General features: G+C 47.4%; 1 protein-coding gene across 1 annotated transcript; it reads right to left on the minus strand.

Moving 5' to 3' along the window:
- Nucleotides 1-416: 416 nt before the first annotated feature.
- LOC123076417 (probably inactive leucine-rich repeat receptor-like protein kinase At5g48380) lies at nt 417-12,858 on the minus strand. The gene is made up of 4 exons (XM_044498679.1): nt 12,811-12,858; nt 12,413-12,701; nt 3,285-3,708; nt 417-483 (listed from the first exon to the last, which is right to left on the minus strand). The coding sequence occupies exons 1-4, from the start codon at nt 12,856-12,858 to the stop codon at nt 417-419; spliced, it is 828 nt and encodes a 275-aa protein (XP_044354614.1).
- Nucleotides 12,859-14,341: the final 1,483 nt, after the last annotated feature.

Below are 14,341 nucleotides of genomic sequence, written 5' to 3' on the forward strand. Positions count from 1 at the left end.
ATAGTGGTAGAACTTTCTGCGCTGATGCATCACATCACCGATTCATGATGCTAGAAAAACTAAGACATATGAGAGAGACATCTACAAGTTTGTCAAGAGCAAAGACAGTGCTTCTCCTGGTCCTAGTAGGCACTTGGATTAATTCAGGATCAAACCACGACTTGTTAATTACAGTTTGAAAAACACTTGATATTGGGTAAAGCATGGACAAGATCAGCTAAATGCACATCAACATGAGAAGTTTCACAATCATTATTATTTATTTGGATCATGAGATATTCGTAATATTCCTCAGAATGTAGACGTACTTCACTCTTGTGACCACACACACGACTTGTTTGCCCACATATTTACCACTGAATAGACCAACAAAGGCAGCTGGCGCATTCTCTAGCCCAATGCTTGTGTACCCGCTGTCACCCACAAACACGTAAGGTGTAGGGCTGGAGCCTCCCACAAAACAAGAACTTGTGCGGGAAGTAGGGGCGTGTTTGGTTGCCCGCATGCAGCCCAACCAGGCCCGCACGGGATGTGCGCGGCCTGTTTGGTTGGCTGGGCTGCATGCGGTTCGAGGCCTGCACGAACCTCAAAGCAGCCCGCAGCCTGGCCCGGCGGGAACTGCCGAATCGGCAGTTTCTCGCGAGCCTGGCCGGGCGCGGCCGCGCGTGCGGGGCAGTTGCACGCCTCGGGCAGAGCGGGAGACGGAGGTGATGTCTCATTACTCGCCCCCACTCTCCTGTCACCGCCCAGGCGCACTGTTCCCACCGCTCCCTCTCTCTCCCTCACCGCCCCTCTCTCTCCTCTCCTCTGCTCCGATGGCTCCGCCACGTCCACCGCCGCGCCGCCCTCTGACCCCGGTTGACCAGCGCGCGTCCAGCATCCAGGAGCGCTGGCTGGCCGGGCTGCAGAACTCGGGCCGCGACCTGGCCTCGGCGCTGCGGGCGCTGTCCCCCATCTGCTGCCGGCCTCCACGAGCGCCGGCGCCGGCCAATGCGGTGCCGGCCGCTCCTGCTCCGCCGCCGATTCCGGACCTCGTGGTCCTGGGCTCGGCGCCGGTGCCATCGACGGAGCCGCCCCTTGTTGGGACACCATTGGCCTCGGGGGTTTTCTTGACCCCCGTCCGAGGGTTTTCTCCGGTCGGCGGGCCGTCCTTCTCGACCTCCGGCGTGGCGTTCAACACGGGGCCGATGCCGCAGGCCGTCGCCGGGGCCGGCTCGTCCTCTGCTCCGCCACCTCTATCGTTCCCGTCGGGGTTTTCACCCCGGCCTCAGTTCGCCGCGGCTGCGCGTGCTCCGGTGAGTCAAATCCCCAACAATCTTGCTCCTAGATGTAGATTAGTGGTTAATTCTTAGGCATGTGCTAGGATTGATAGCATTCTAGCAGATCCGATTGGATGCGATCCCAATCGAATCCAATCAGACTGATCTGTTCTTGTTTTGTACAGTGCGTGTGCTACTGCTTGTGTTCATGCTAGAATGCTAGTAGCTATGTTACATGCTAGATTCATGTTAATGCTAGATTCATGTTCATTCTAGCGCGAGTGCTACTACATGCTAGATTTGTGCTACATGCTAGTAGTTGTGTTCATGCTAGAATCATGTTCATGTTGAGTGATGAATGCTAGAATCATGTTGACTGATGGCATGCTCATGTTAGGATCATGTCCTTGTTTCATGTTGCATGTTGAAGCTAGGGTTTGTGCCATGAGTGGATGTTATACGTGCATGTAGTAGGATGGTCCCAAATCTGCATGGCTGCACATGGGTGCTATTGGCACTTGCTGTTGCTATTTTTAGATGTTTCCTTATTTAGGATAGTGCAGTGATCAATGCTAGTTGCAGCAAAGAAGATGCCACTGATCAGTGACTTGCCCAACAACAAGGGTCATAGGCAAATGCCACTTATCAATGGCACTTGCTGTCGGGCAAAATGACACTTATCAATGGCACTTGCTATTGGGCAAGTCACTGATCATTGTCATTGATCAGTGCCATTTGCACTACAGCAAGTAGATTAGTGCTCTTGGCCAACACCAAGTGCCACTAAACATTGCCATTTGGCCATGAGCACATGCCACTGATCAGTGGCACTTGCTGTTGGGAAAGTCCACTTATCAGTGGCACTTGCTGTTGGGCAAGTCCACTGATCAGTGGCATTTGCTTGCTTGCTTGCTTGCTTTGTTTGATACTAATACTTGTCATGTTGCCTAACAAGATACTGAAGTCTGACTGGGATGTGGCGGGTGGAGGAGCTTAGGTCGTGGCCGGAGCTGAGCGCGCCGAGGATTTCATCCCCACGAACAGGTGGCTCAGGACGGTGGACCTGCCTGGCAGGATCGCCATCATGAGCGTGCCTCGTTCAAGGGGACGATCTCCGAGGAAGGGCCACGAGGAGGGGGCCAGGGAGCCGATGAGATTCTACGCACAGATCAAGGACAACGAGGACCTCGCCATGCTCGTCGTCCCTCCCAAGTTCATGGAGGTGATGAACACCTGGATGGTCATCAAGCGACTCCCGCGCATGGTCAGGCTCTCAGCCAACAAGAGGTGCGTGTTCTGGGTGCAGGTCCAGAACTTCGAGGGCCAGATGGTGCTTGGCCAGGGGTGGAACTACTTCTGCCGCCGCCACATGATCGTCCCTGGCGACCTCGTCGTTGTGCGCATCTCTGGACTCGGACTGAAGGTTCAGATCTACAACCATGACTCGTCGGTGATGTGCAGGTACCGTTGCAGCAGGCACAACTGCCTTGGTGGCATCGAGCAGGCTATGTAGTTAAGTTAAGTCAGGTGTTAGTGGAGAACTTTTAATCTAGACTTATGCTATCTAGTTAGGGTGTGTGGCGAGACTTGTGCTGGGAACATGTTCATATTTTGGCCAGGTGGAACACCTTGGCACAACAGGGAAGGAGGATGCCCCTGCTCTTAATCTAGACTATGCTATTTAGTTAAGTAGTTTGCTGTCATTACATTGCTTGCTTTGTTTGATCTTGATGTTGTGATGTTGCTGTTGTGCTGATCATGTGTGGTCGTAAGGCCACCACATTTGACTGGGGTGAGCAGAACACAAATGTTGTTTGCAACCAAACAGCTGAAGTTTGCATCTGCTCACACCCTAAGCACAAATGCGGGCAACCAAACAGCAGGGGGTAAGTGCCTCTCAATGCGATGCAGGCAACCAAACAGGTTGGATCTGCTGCATATGAGGCTGTATTTCAGCAACTAGGCTGGGTTGAGATGGACATGCAATGCAGGGACTATTCCAAACTGCAACCAAACACACCCTAGAAGGCCACCACGAACCGAAAGATGAACCCAGCCGACGCCCCGATGATGGACGCGTCGTTGATCCTGTGCAATAGCTTCCGAATCCGGACGAACATCTCCCGGATCAGGACAAGCCGAACATGTATCCGCACCATAAACCTCTTCTTGCACCTGTTGTCCAGTGGCACCCCGCGGAGCCCCGGATAGCCCGTGAAGTTGGCTTGTGGGAAGCGCTGCAGAGAGTCTGCGACAGGACCTGATAGTGACTTGTCGGCGACATTGAACGAAATGAGCCGCGAAGTGTTGCCCAGCTGCGCCGGAATTCCGCCATCGAACTGGTTGTGCTGAAGGGCGAGGGTGCTCAGGTACGTCATGTTCCCAATGCTTGCAGGGATCATGCCTGAGAAACTGTTGTTCGAGAGGTCCAGGTTGAAGGAAATATGCCCTTGAGGCAATAATAAAGTTATTATTTATTTCCTTATATCATCATAAATGTTTATTATTCATGCTAGAATTGTATTAACCGGAAACATAATACTTGTGTGAATACATAGACAAACAGAGTGTCACTAGTATGCCTCTACTTGACTAGCTCGTTGATCAAAGATGCTTATGTTTCCTAGCCATTGACATGAGTTGTCATTTGATTAACGGGATCACATCATTAGGAGAAGGATGTGATTGACTTGACCCATTCCGTTAGCTTAGCACACGATCGTTTAGTATTCTGCTATTGCTTTCTTCATGACTTATACATGTTCCTATGACAATGAGATTATGCAACTCCCGTTTACCGGAGGAACACTTTGTGTGCTACCAAACGTCACAACATAACTGGGTGATTATAAAGGTGCTCTACAGGTGTCTCCGAAGGTACTTGTTGGGTTGGCGTATTTCGAGATTAGGATTTGTCACTCCGATTGTCGGAGAGGTATCTCTAGGCCCACTCGGTAATGCACATCACTATAAGCCTTGCAAGAATTGCAACTAATGAGTTAGTTGCGGGATGATGTATTACAGAATGAGTAAAGAGACTTGCCGGTAACGAGATTGAACTAGGTATTGAGACACCGACGATCGAATCTCGGGCAAGTAACATACCGATGACAAAGGGAACAACGTATGTTGTTATGCGGTCTGACCGATAAAGATCTTCATAGAATATGTGGGAGCCAATATGAGCATCCAGGTTCCACTATTGGTTATTGACCGGAGACGTGTCTTGGTCATGTCTACATAGTTCTCGATCCCGTAGGGTCCGCACGCTTAAAGTTTGATGACGGTTATATTATGAGTTTATGTGTTTTGATGTATCGAAGATAGTTCGGAGTCCCGGATGTGATAACAGACATGACAAGGAGTCTCGAAATGGTAGAGACATAAAGATTGATATATTGGAAGCCTATATTTGGATATCAGAAGTGTTCCGGGTGAAATCGGGATTTTATCGGAGTACCGGGGGGTTACAGGAACCCCCTGGGGGTTTAATGGGCCTACATGGGCCTTAGTGGAGAAGAGGAGGGGGGCCAGGGCAGGCCGCGCGCCCCCTCCCCCTCTAGTCCGAATTGGACAAGGAGGGGGGTGGCGCCCCCCTTTCCTTCCTCTCTCCCTCCTCCTTCCCCCTTCTCCTACTCCAGCTAGGAAAGGAGGGAGTCCTACTCCCGGTGGGAGTAGGACTCCTCCTGGCGCGCCTCCTCCTGGCCGGCCGCCTCTCCCTCCCTTTCTCCTTTATATACGGGGGCAGGGGGCACCCCATAGACACAACAATTGATCTCTTGATCTCTTAGCCGTGTGCGGTGCCCCCTCCACCATAATCCACCTCGATAATATCGTGGCGGTGCTTAGGCGAAGCCCTGCGTCGGTAGAACATCATCATCGTCACCATGCCGTCATGCTGACGGAACTCTCCCTCAAAGCTCGGCTGGATCGGAGTTCGAGGGACGTCATCGAGCTGAACGTGTGCTGAACTCGGAGGTGCCGTGTGTTTGGTACTTGATCGGTCGGATCATGAAGACGTACGACCACATCAACCGAGTTGTGCTAACACTTCCGCTTTCGGTCTACGAGGGTACGTGGACAACACTCTCCCCTCTCGTTGCTATGCATCACCATGATCCTGTGTGTGCATAGGAATTTTTCTGAAATTACTACGTTCCCCAACAATGGCATCCGAGCCTGGTTTTATGCGTAGATGTTATATGCACGAGTAGAACACAAGTGAGTTGTGGGCGACATAAGTCATACTGCTTACCAGCATGTCATACTTTGGTTCGGCGGTATTGTTGGATGAAGCGGCCCGGACCGACATTGCGCGTACGCTTACGCGAGACTGGTTCTACCGATGTGCTTTGCACACAGGTGGCTGGCGGGTGTCAGTTTCTCCAACTTTAGTTGAACCGAGTGTGGCTACGCCCGGTCCTTGAGAAGGTTAAAACATCACTAACATGACAAACTATCGTTGTGGTTTTGATGCGTAGGTAAGAACGGTTCTTACTTAGCCCGTAGCAGCCACGTAAAACTTGCAACAACAAAGTAGAGGACGTCTAACTTGTATTTGCAGGGCATGTTGTGATGTGATATGGTCAAGACATGATGCTATATTTTATTGTATGAGATGATCATGTTTTGTAATCGAGTTATCGGCAACTGGCAGGAGCCATATGGTTGTCGCTTTATTGTATGCAATGCAAACGCCCTGTAATGCTTTACTTTATCACTAAGCGGTAGCGATAGTCGTAGAAGCATAAGTTGGCGAGACGACAACGATGCTACGATGGAGATCAAGGTGTCGCGCTCGTGACGATGGTGATCATGACGGTGCTTCGGAGGTGGAGATCACAAGCACAAGATGATGATGGCCATATCATATCACTTATATTGATTGCATGTGATGTTTATCTTTTATGCATCTTATCTTGCTTTGATTGACTGTAGCATTATAAGATGATCTCTCACTAAATTATCAAGGTATAAGTGTTCTTCTTGAGTATGCACCATTGCAAAAGTTCTTCGTGCTGAGACACCACGTGATGATCGGGTGTGATAGGCTCTACGTTCAAATACAACGGGTGCAAAACAGTTGCACACGCGGAATACTCAGGTTAAACTTGACGAGCCTAGCATATGTAGATATGGCCTCTGAACACTGAGACCGAAAGGTCGAGCGTGAATCATATAGCAGATATGATCAACATAGTGATGTTCACCATTGAAACTACTCCATCTCACATGATGATCGGACATGGTTTAGTTGATTTGGATCACGTGATCACTTAGAGGATTAGAGGGATGTCTGTCTAAGTGGGAGTTCTTAAGTAATTTGATTAATTGAACTTAAATTTATCATGAACTTAGTACCAGATAGTATTTTGCTTGTCTATGTTGATTGTAGATAGATGGCCCGTGTTGTTATTCCGTTGAATTTTAATGCGTTCCTTGAGAAAGCAAAGTTGAAAGATGATGGTAGCAATTACACGGACTGGGTCCATAACTTGAGGATTATCCTCATTGCTGCACAGAAGAATTACGTCCTGGAAGCACCGCTAGGTGCCAGACCTGCTGCAGGAGCAACACCAGATGTTATGAACGTCTGGCAGAGCAGAGCTGATGACTACTCGATAGTTCAGTATGCCATGCTTTACGGCTTAGAACAGGGACTTCAACGACGTTTTGAACATCATGGAGCATATGAGATGTTTCAGGAGTTGAAGTTAATATTTCAAGCAAATGCTCGGATTGAGAGATATGAAGTCTCCAATAAGTTCTACAGCTGTAAGATGGAGGAGAATAGTTCTGTCAGTGAGCATATACTCAGAATGTTTGGGTATAACAATCACTTGATTCAACTGGGAGTTAATCTTCCGGATGATAGCGTCATTGACAGAACTCTTCAATCACTGCCACCAAGCTACAAGAGCTTCGTGATGAACTATAACATGCAAGGGATGGATAAGACGATTCCCGAGCTCTTCGCAATGCTAAAGGCTGCGGAGGTAGAAATCAAGAAGGAGCATCAAGTGTTGATGGTCAACAAGACCACCAGTTTCAAGAAAAAGGGCAAAGGGAAGAAGAAGGGGAACTTCAAGAAGAACAGCAAACAAGTTGCTGCTCAGGAGAAGAAACCCAAGTCTGGACCTAAGCCTGAGACTGAGTGCTTCTACTGCAAACAGACTAGTCACTGGAAGCGGAACTGCCCCAAGTATTTGGCGGATAAGAAGGATGGCAAGGTGAACAAAGGTATATGTGATATACATGTTATTGATGTGTACTTTACTAATGCTCGCAGTAGCACCTGGGTATTTGATACTGGTTCTGTTGCTAATATTTGTAACTCGGAACAGGGACTACGGATTAAGCGAATATTGGCTAAGGACGAGGTGACGATGCGCGTGGGAAATGGTTCCAAAGTCGATGTGATCACGGTCGACACGCTACCTCTACATCTACCTTCGGGATTAGTTTTAGACCTGAATAATTGTTATTTGGTGCCAGCGTTGAGCATGAACATTATATCTGGATCTTGTTTGATGCGAGACGGTTATTCATTTAAATCAGAGAATAATGGTTGTTCTATTTATATGAGTAATATCTTTTATGGTCATGCACCCTTGAAGAGTGGTCTATTTTTGTTGAATCTCGATAGTAGTGATACACATATTCATAATATTGAAGCCAAAAGATGCAGAGTTGATAATGATAGTGCAACTTATTTGTGGCACTACCGTTTAGGTCATATTGGTGTAAAGCGCATGAAGAAACTCCATACTGATGGACTTTTGGAACCACTTGATTATGAATCACTTGGTACTTGTGAACCGTGCCTCATGGGCAAGATGACTAAAACGTCGTTCTCCGGAACTATGAAGCGAGCAACAGATTTGTTGGAAATCATGCATACAGATGTATGTGGACCGATGAATGTTGAGGCTCGCGGCGGGTATCGTTATTTTCTCACCTTCACAGATGATTTAAGCAGATATGGGTATATCTACTTAATGAAACATAAGTCTGAAACATTTGAAAAGTTCAAAGAATTTCAGAGTGAAGTTGAAAATCATTGTAACAAGAAAATAAAGTTTCTACGATCTGATCGTGGAGGAGAATATTTGAGTTATGAGTTTGGTCTTCATTTGAAACAATGCGGAATAGTTTCGCAACTCACGCCACCCGGAACACCACATCATAATGGTGTGTCCGAACGTCGTAATCGTACTTTACTAGATATGGTGCGATCTATGATGTCTCTTACTGATTTACCTCTATCGTTTTGGGGTTATGCTTTAGAGATGGCTGCATTCACGTTAAATAGGGCACCATCGAAATCCGTTGAGACGACGCCTTATGAACTGTGGTTTGGCAAGAAACCAAAGTTGTCGTTTCTTAAAGTTTGGGGCTGCGATGCTTATGTGAAAAAGCTTCAACCTGATAAGCTCGAACCCAAATCGGAGAAATGTGTCTTCATAGGATACCCAAAGGAAACTGTTGGGTACACCTTCTATCACAGATCTGAAGGCAAGACTTTTGTTGATAAATTTGGATCCTTTCTAGAGAAGGAGTTTCTCTCGAAAGAAGTGAGTGGGAGGAAAGTAGAACTTGATGAGGTAACTGTATCTGCTCCCTTATTGGAAAGTAGTTCATCATAGAAACCGGTTCCTGTGACACCTACACCAATTAGAGGGGAAGTTAATGATGATGATCATGAAACTTCAGATCAAGTTGTTACTGAACCTCGTAGGTCAACCAGAGTAAGATCCGCACCAGAGTGGTACGGTAATCCTGTTCGGGAGGTTATGTTACTAGACCACGACGAACCTACGAACTATGAAGAAGCGATGGTGAGCCCAGATTCCGCAAAATGGCTTGAGGCCATGAAATCTGAGATGGGATCCATGTATGAAAACAAAGTGTGGACTTTGGTTGACTTTCCCGATGATCGGCAAGCCATTGAGAATAAATGGATCTTCAAGAAGAAGACTGATGCTGACGGTAATGTTACTGTCTATAAAGCTCGACTTGTTGCGGAAGGTTTTCGACAAGTTCAAGGGATTGAGTACGATGAGACCTTCTCGCCCGTAGCGATGCTTAAGTCTGTCCAAATCATGTTAGCAATTGCCGCATTTTATGATTATGAAATTTGGCAAATGGATGTCAAAACTGCATTCCTGAATGGATTTCTGGAAGAATAGTTGTATATGATGCAGCCGGAAGGTTTTGTTGATCCGAAGGGAGCTAACAAAGTGTGCAAGCTCCAGCGATCCATTTATGGACTGGTGCAAGCCTCTTGGAGTTGGAATAAATGCTTTGATAGTGTGATCAAAGCATTTTGTTTTCTACAGACTTTTGGAGAAGCCTGTATTTACAAGAAAGTGAGTGGGAGCTCTGTAGCATTTCTGATATTATATGTGGATGACATATTGCTGATTGGAAATGATATAGAATTTCTGGATAGCATAAAGGGATACTTGAATAAGAGTTTTTCAATGAATGACCTCGGTGAAGCTGCTTATATATAGGGCATCAAGATCTATAGTGATAGATCAAGACGCTTAATTGGACTTTCACAAAGCACATACCTTGACAAAGTTTTGAAGAAGTTCAAAATGGATCAAGCAAAGAAAGGGTTCTTGCCTGTGTTACAAGGTGTGAAGTTGAGTAAGACTCAATGCCCGACCACTGCAGAAGATAGATAGAAGATGAAAGATGTTCCCTATGCTTCAGCCATAGGCTCTATCATGTATGCAATGCTGTGTACCAGACCTGATGTGTGCCTTGCTATAAGTTTAGCAGGGAGGTACCAAAGTAATCCAGGAGTGGATCACTGGCAGCGGTCAAGAACATCCTGAAATACCTGAAAAGGACCAAGGATATGTTTCTCGTTTATGGAGGTGACAAAGAGCTAGTCGTAAATGGTTACGTTGATGCAAGCTTTGACACTGATCCGGACGAATCTAAATTGCAAACCGGATACGTGTTTACATTGAACGGTGGAGCTGTCAGTTGGTGCAGTTCTAAACAAAGCGTCGTGGCGGGATCTACGTGTGAAGCGGAGTACATAGCTGCTTCGGAAGCAGCAAATGAAGGAGTCTGGATGAAGGAGTTCATATCCGATCTAGGTGTCATACCTAGTGCATCGGGTCCAATGAAAATCTTTTGTGACAATACTGGTGCAATTGCCTTGGCGAAGGAATCCAGATTTCACAAGAGAACCAAGCACATCAAGAGACGCTTCAACTCCATCCAGGATCTAGTCCAGGTGGGAGACATAGAAATTTGCAAGATACATACGGATCTGAATGTTGCAGACCCGTTGACTAAGCCTCTTCCACGAGCAAAACATGATCAACACCAAGGCTCCAGGGGTGTTAGAATCATTACTGTGTAATCTAGATTATTGACTCTAGTGCAAGTGGCAGACTGAAGGAAATATGCCCTAGAGGCAATAATAAAGTTATTATTTATTTCCTTATATCATGATAAATGTTTATTATTCATGCTAGAATTGTATTAACCGGAAACATAATACTTGTGTGAATACCTAGACAAACAGAGTGTCACTAGTATGCCTCTACTTGACTAGCTCATTGATCAAAGATGGTTATGTTTCCTAGCCATTGACATGAGTTGTCATTTGATTAACGGGATCACATCATTAGGAGAATGATGTGATTGACTTGACCCATTCCGTTAGCTTAGCACACGATCATTTAGTATTCTGCTATTGCTTTCTTCATGACTTATACATGTTCCTATGACTATGAGATTATACAACTCCCGTTTACCAGAGGAACACTTTGTGTGCTACCAAACGACACAACGTAACTGGGTGATTATAAAGGTGCTCTACAGGTGTCTCCGAAGGTACTTGTTGGGTTGGCGCATTTCGAGATTAGGATTTGTCACTCCGATTGTCAGAGAGGTATCTCTGGGCCCACTCGGTAATGCACATCACTATAAGCCTTGCAAGAATTGCAACTAATGAGTTAGTTGCGAGATGATGTATTACGGAACGAGTAAAGAGACTTGCCGGTAATGAGATTGAACTAGGTATTGAGATACCGACGATTGAATCTCGGGCAAGTAACATACCGACGACAAAGGGAACAACATATGTTGTTATGCAGTCTGACCGATAAAGATCTTCGTAGAATATGTGGGAGCCAATATGATCATCCAGGTTCCGCTATTGGTTATTGACCGGAGACGTGTCTCGGTCATGTCTACATAGTTCTCGAACCCGTAGGGTCCGCACGCTTAAAGTTTGATGACGGTTATATTATGAGTTTATGTGTTTTGATGTACTGAAGATAGTTCGGAGTCCCGGATGTGATCACGGACATGACGAGGAGTCTCGAAATGGTCGATACATAAAGATTGATATATTGGAAGCCTATATTTGGATATCGGAAGTGTTCCGGGTGAAATCGGGATTTTACCGGAGTACCGGGGGTTACCGGACCCCCCCGAGGGTTTAATGGGCCTACATGGGCCTTAGTGGAGAAGAGGAGGGGTGGCCAGGGCAGGCCGCGCGCCCCCTCCCCGTCTAGTTTGAATTGGACAAGGAGGGGGGGGGGGCGGCGCCGCCCTTTCCTTCCTCTCTCCCTCCTCCTTCCCCCTTCTCCTACTCCAACTAGGAAAGGAGGGAGTCCTACTCCCAGTGGGAGTAGGACTCCTCCTGGCGCGCCTCCTCCTGGCCGGCCGCCTCTCCCTCCCTTGCTCCTTTATATACGGGGGCAAGGGCACCCCATAGACACAACAATTGATCTCTTGATCTCTTAGCCGTGTGTGGTGCCACCCTCCACCATAATTCACCTCGATAATATCGTAGCGGTGCTTAGGCGAAGCCCTACATCGGTAGAACATCATCATCGTCACCACGCCGTCGTGCTGACGGAACTCTCCCTCAAAGCTCGGCTAGATCGGAGTTCGAGGGACGTCATTGAGCTGAACGTGTGCTAAACTCGGATGTGCCGTGCGTTCGGTACTTGATCGGTCGGATCGTGAAGACGCACGACTACATCAACCGCTTTGTGCTAACGCTTCCGTTTTCGGTCTACGAGGGTACATGGACAACACTCTCCCCTCTCGTTGCTATGCATCACCATGATCCTGTGTGTGCGTAGGAATTTTTTTGAAATTACTACGTTCCCAACACAGGTAGGTTTTGTACGCCATCTGCTCGAACATGTGTTCCGGGAGGGGCCCTGAGAAGTTGTTGCCGGACATGTCGAGAGCGGTCATGAAGCTGCAAAGCTGGAGGCCTCGAGGGAATGGACCTTCGAGTCTGAGGTTGCCGAGACGCAACCCGAGAACCCTGTTCTGATCAGGGTGCCAGCATTCCACGCCGGTGAACCGGCATATGTAATCGTCGAAGCAGTTGTTAGAAAAGCTCCATGAGGCTTCGAGCACACTGTTAGGATCGATCACCGACTTCTTGAGGTCCTTCAAGCATTGGACATCGGAATCACTGATTACATGGCCAAAGCACGATGATGAGCTGCTTGGAGCAACAACCAGACGACCAACCTCGTGTAGACATGCATCGCAGAACCTGGCAGCTGCCTCCCGGTGTCACCTGCTCCATCAAAATACACACCATCAAGGGGACACTCTATCATACTAGTAATGTTTGAGATTACACAAAAACAGCAGTACCTTTGCAAAGATGTCTCTTGACAAAATCGTGGTGGCGAAAATAAAAAGTTTTAGCTCGTGTGAACTCAACAGACATGTAGCTCGCAGCTGTTCGCTAATTTTGCAGCAAGAAAGCAGAGCCAGCCCTGGTAGAAATACATATACAAGATGCGGCACGGCTTGCGTCAAGAGCCTCTGGTCACTGTGGACTTGTCTCCGGAACGTGTGGAGACCGGCAATCACTAGATCTCATGGACGAAATGAACGTTGCAGACAGTAGACCTACACTCCCTTGCAGACGACAGATATTTTTAGCATACGTTGTAGACAGTGAATGCGCTGAAGTCTAAAGGCGTACTTCACCATCACCTATCCCGCAAAAAAAACATCACCTTTTTTAATTTATGTTGTTGCACTGGTAGAAAACAGGGCTTTGGTTCAGGCCTGGCTAGCCCATTAGTCCCGGTTCAGTCACGAACCGGGACCAATGGGGGCATTAGTCCCGGTTCGTGCGCCCAGGGGGCCGGCCGGGTCCCGTGGGGCATTGGTCCCGGTTCGTCTGGACCCTTTTGTCCCGGTTTCAGACACAAACCGGGACAAATGGGCCTTACTCCTAGCCCACATCCAATTGTCCCGGTTCGTGGCTGGAACCGGGACCAAAGGGTAGCCTTTAGTCCCGGTTCCAGCCACGAAACGGGACCAGTGAGGTGGCTATATATACCCCTCGCCCGCGAGCAGAGCACTCCAGTGCTCTGTTTATTTCTGGCCGGCGAGGAGAGGGCTTTGTGGTGCTCTAGCTCACCTCCTATGCACAGGAGGTGTTCGATGAAATGCCCGAACCACACTACTTAAGCTCTCTCCTCTCCAAACTCGACCTCCAAGCTCCATTTCCCTCAAGATTTGTCTAGTTTTAGCGGTCCGTCACGTCCCATCCCCGTCTTCACCGCCGTCGATCGCCCGCGCCGATCTTGTCGCCGGCACCACCGTGGTGAGCCGCTTGTTCTTATCTTCTTTATCAAAGGAAAAAAAATGCTTACTTGTAAGATTAGATAGATACTTGTCTAATTTTCTTACTTTTATTATCGCTTGGTATTATATAGTGCGATGGTTTTGGTATCCGCCCCCGCCGGCCCTCGTCCTGTCTATGATTCAGATGTGGTATATATTATCCTTTATAACTATTTGGTTCATTTATTGTTTATGACAATTATGCCGACCAACATGACATAAATTTTATTTATCTAGGAGGTATGTGAACCGGAAATTCCAAGCGACCCTATTGTCGAGAGGTTAAATTTAGTTGAAGAAGAAAACAATTACTTGAAGGAAAAAATAAAAAAAATTGAGGAGGAGAAGATCATATTGGAGTTGCATGTTGCGGATGTCGTAGATGATCACAAGATCAAGATGGACGCAATGCGCTTGAAGATTAGAAAGATTAGAAAATA

The sequence above is a fragment of the Triticum aestivum genome, chromosome 3D (genome assembly GCF_018294505.1).
Source record: "Triticum aestivum cultivar Chinese Spring chromosome 3D, IWGSC CS RefSeq v2.1, whole genome shotgun sequence".
NCBI classification, from domain to species: Eukaryota; Viridiplantae; Streptophyta; class Magnoliopsida; order Poales; family Poaceae; genus Triticum; species Triticum aestivum.

Excerpts from the sequence above, each read along its gene's own strand:
- LOC123076417 (XM_044498679.1), bottom strand. The coding sequence starts at position 12,858 with ATGGTGTGTATTTTGATGGAGCAGGTGACACCGGGAGGCAGCTGCCAG. Across the intron at positions 12,702-12,810 it reads CACCGGGAGGCAGCTGCCAG|GACCTCAAGAAGTCGGTGAT; the intron begins GTTCTGCGATGC and ends CAATGCTTGAAG. Across the intron at positions 3,709-12,412 it reads GGCGTACAAAACCTACCTGT|GGCATATTTCCTTCAACCTG; the intron begins GTTGGGAACGTA and ends TATTGCCTCAAG.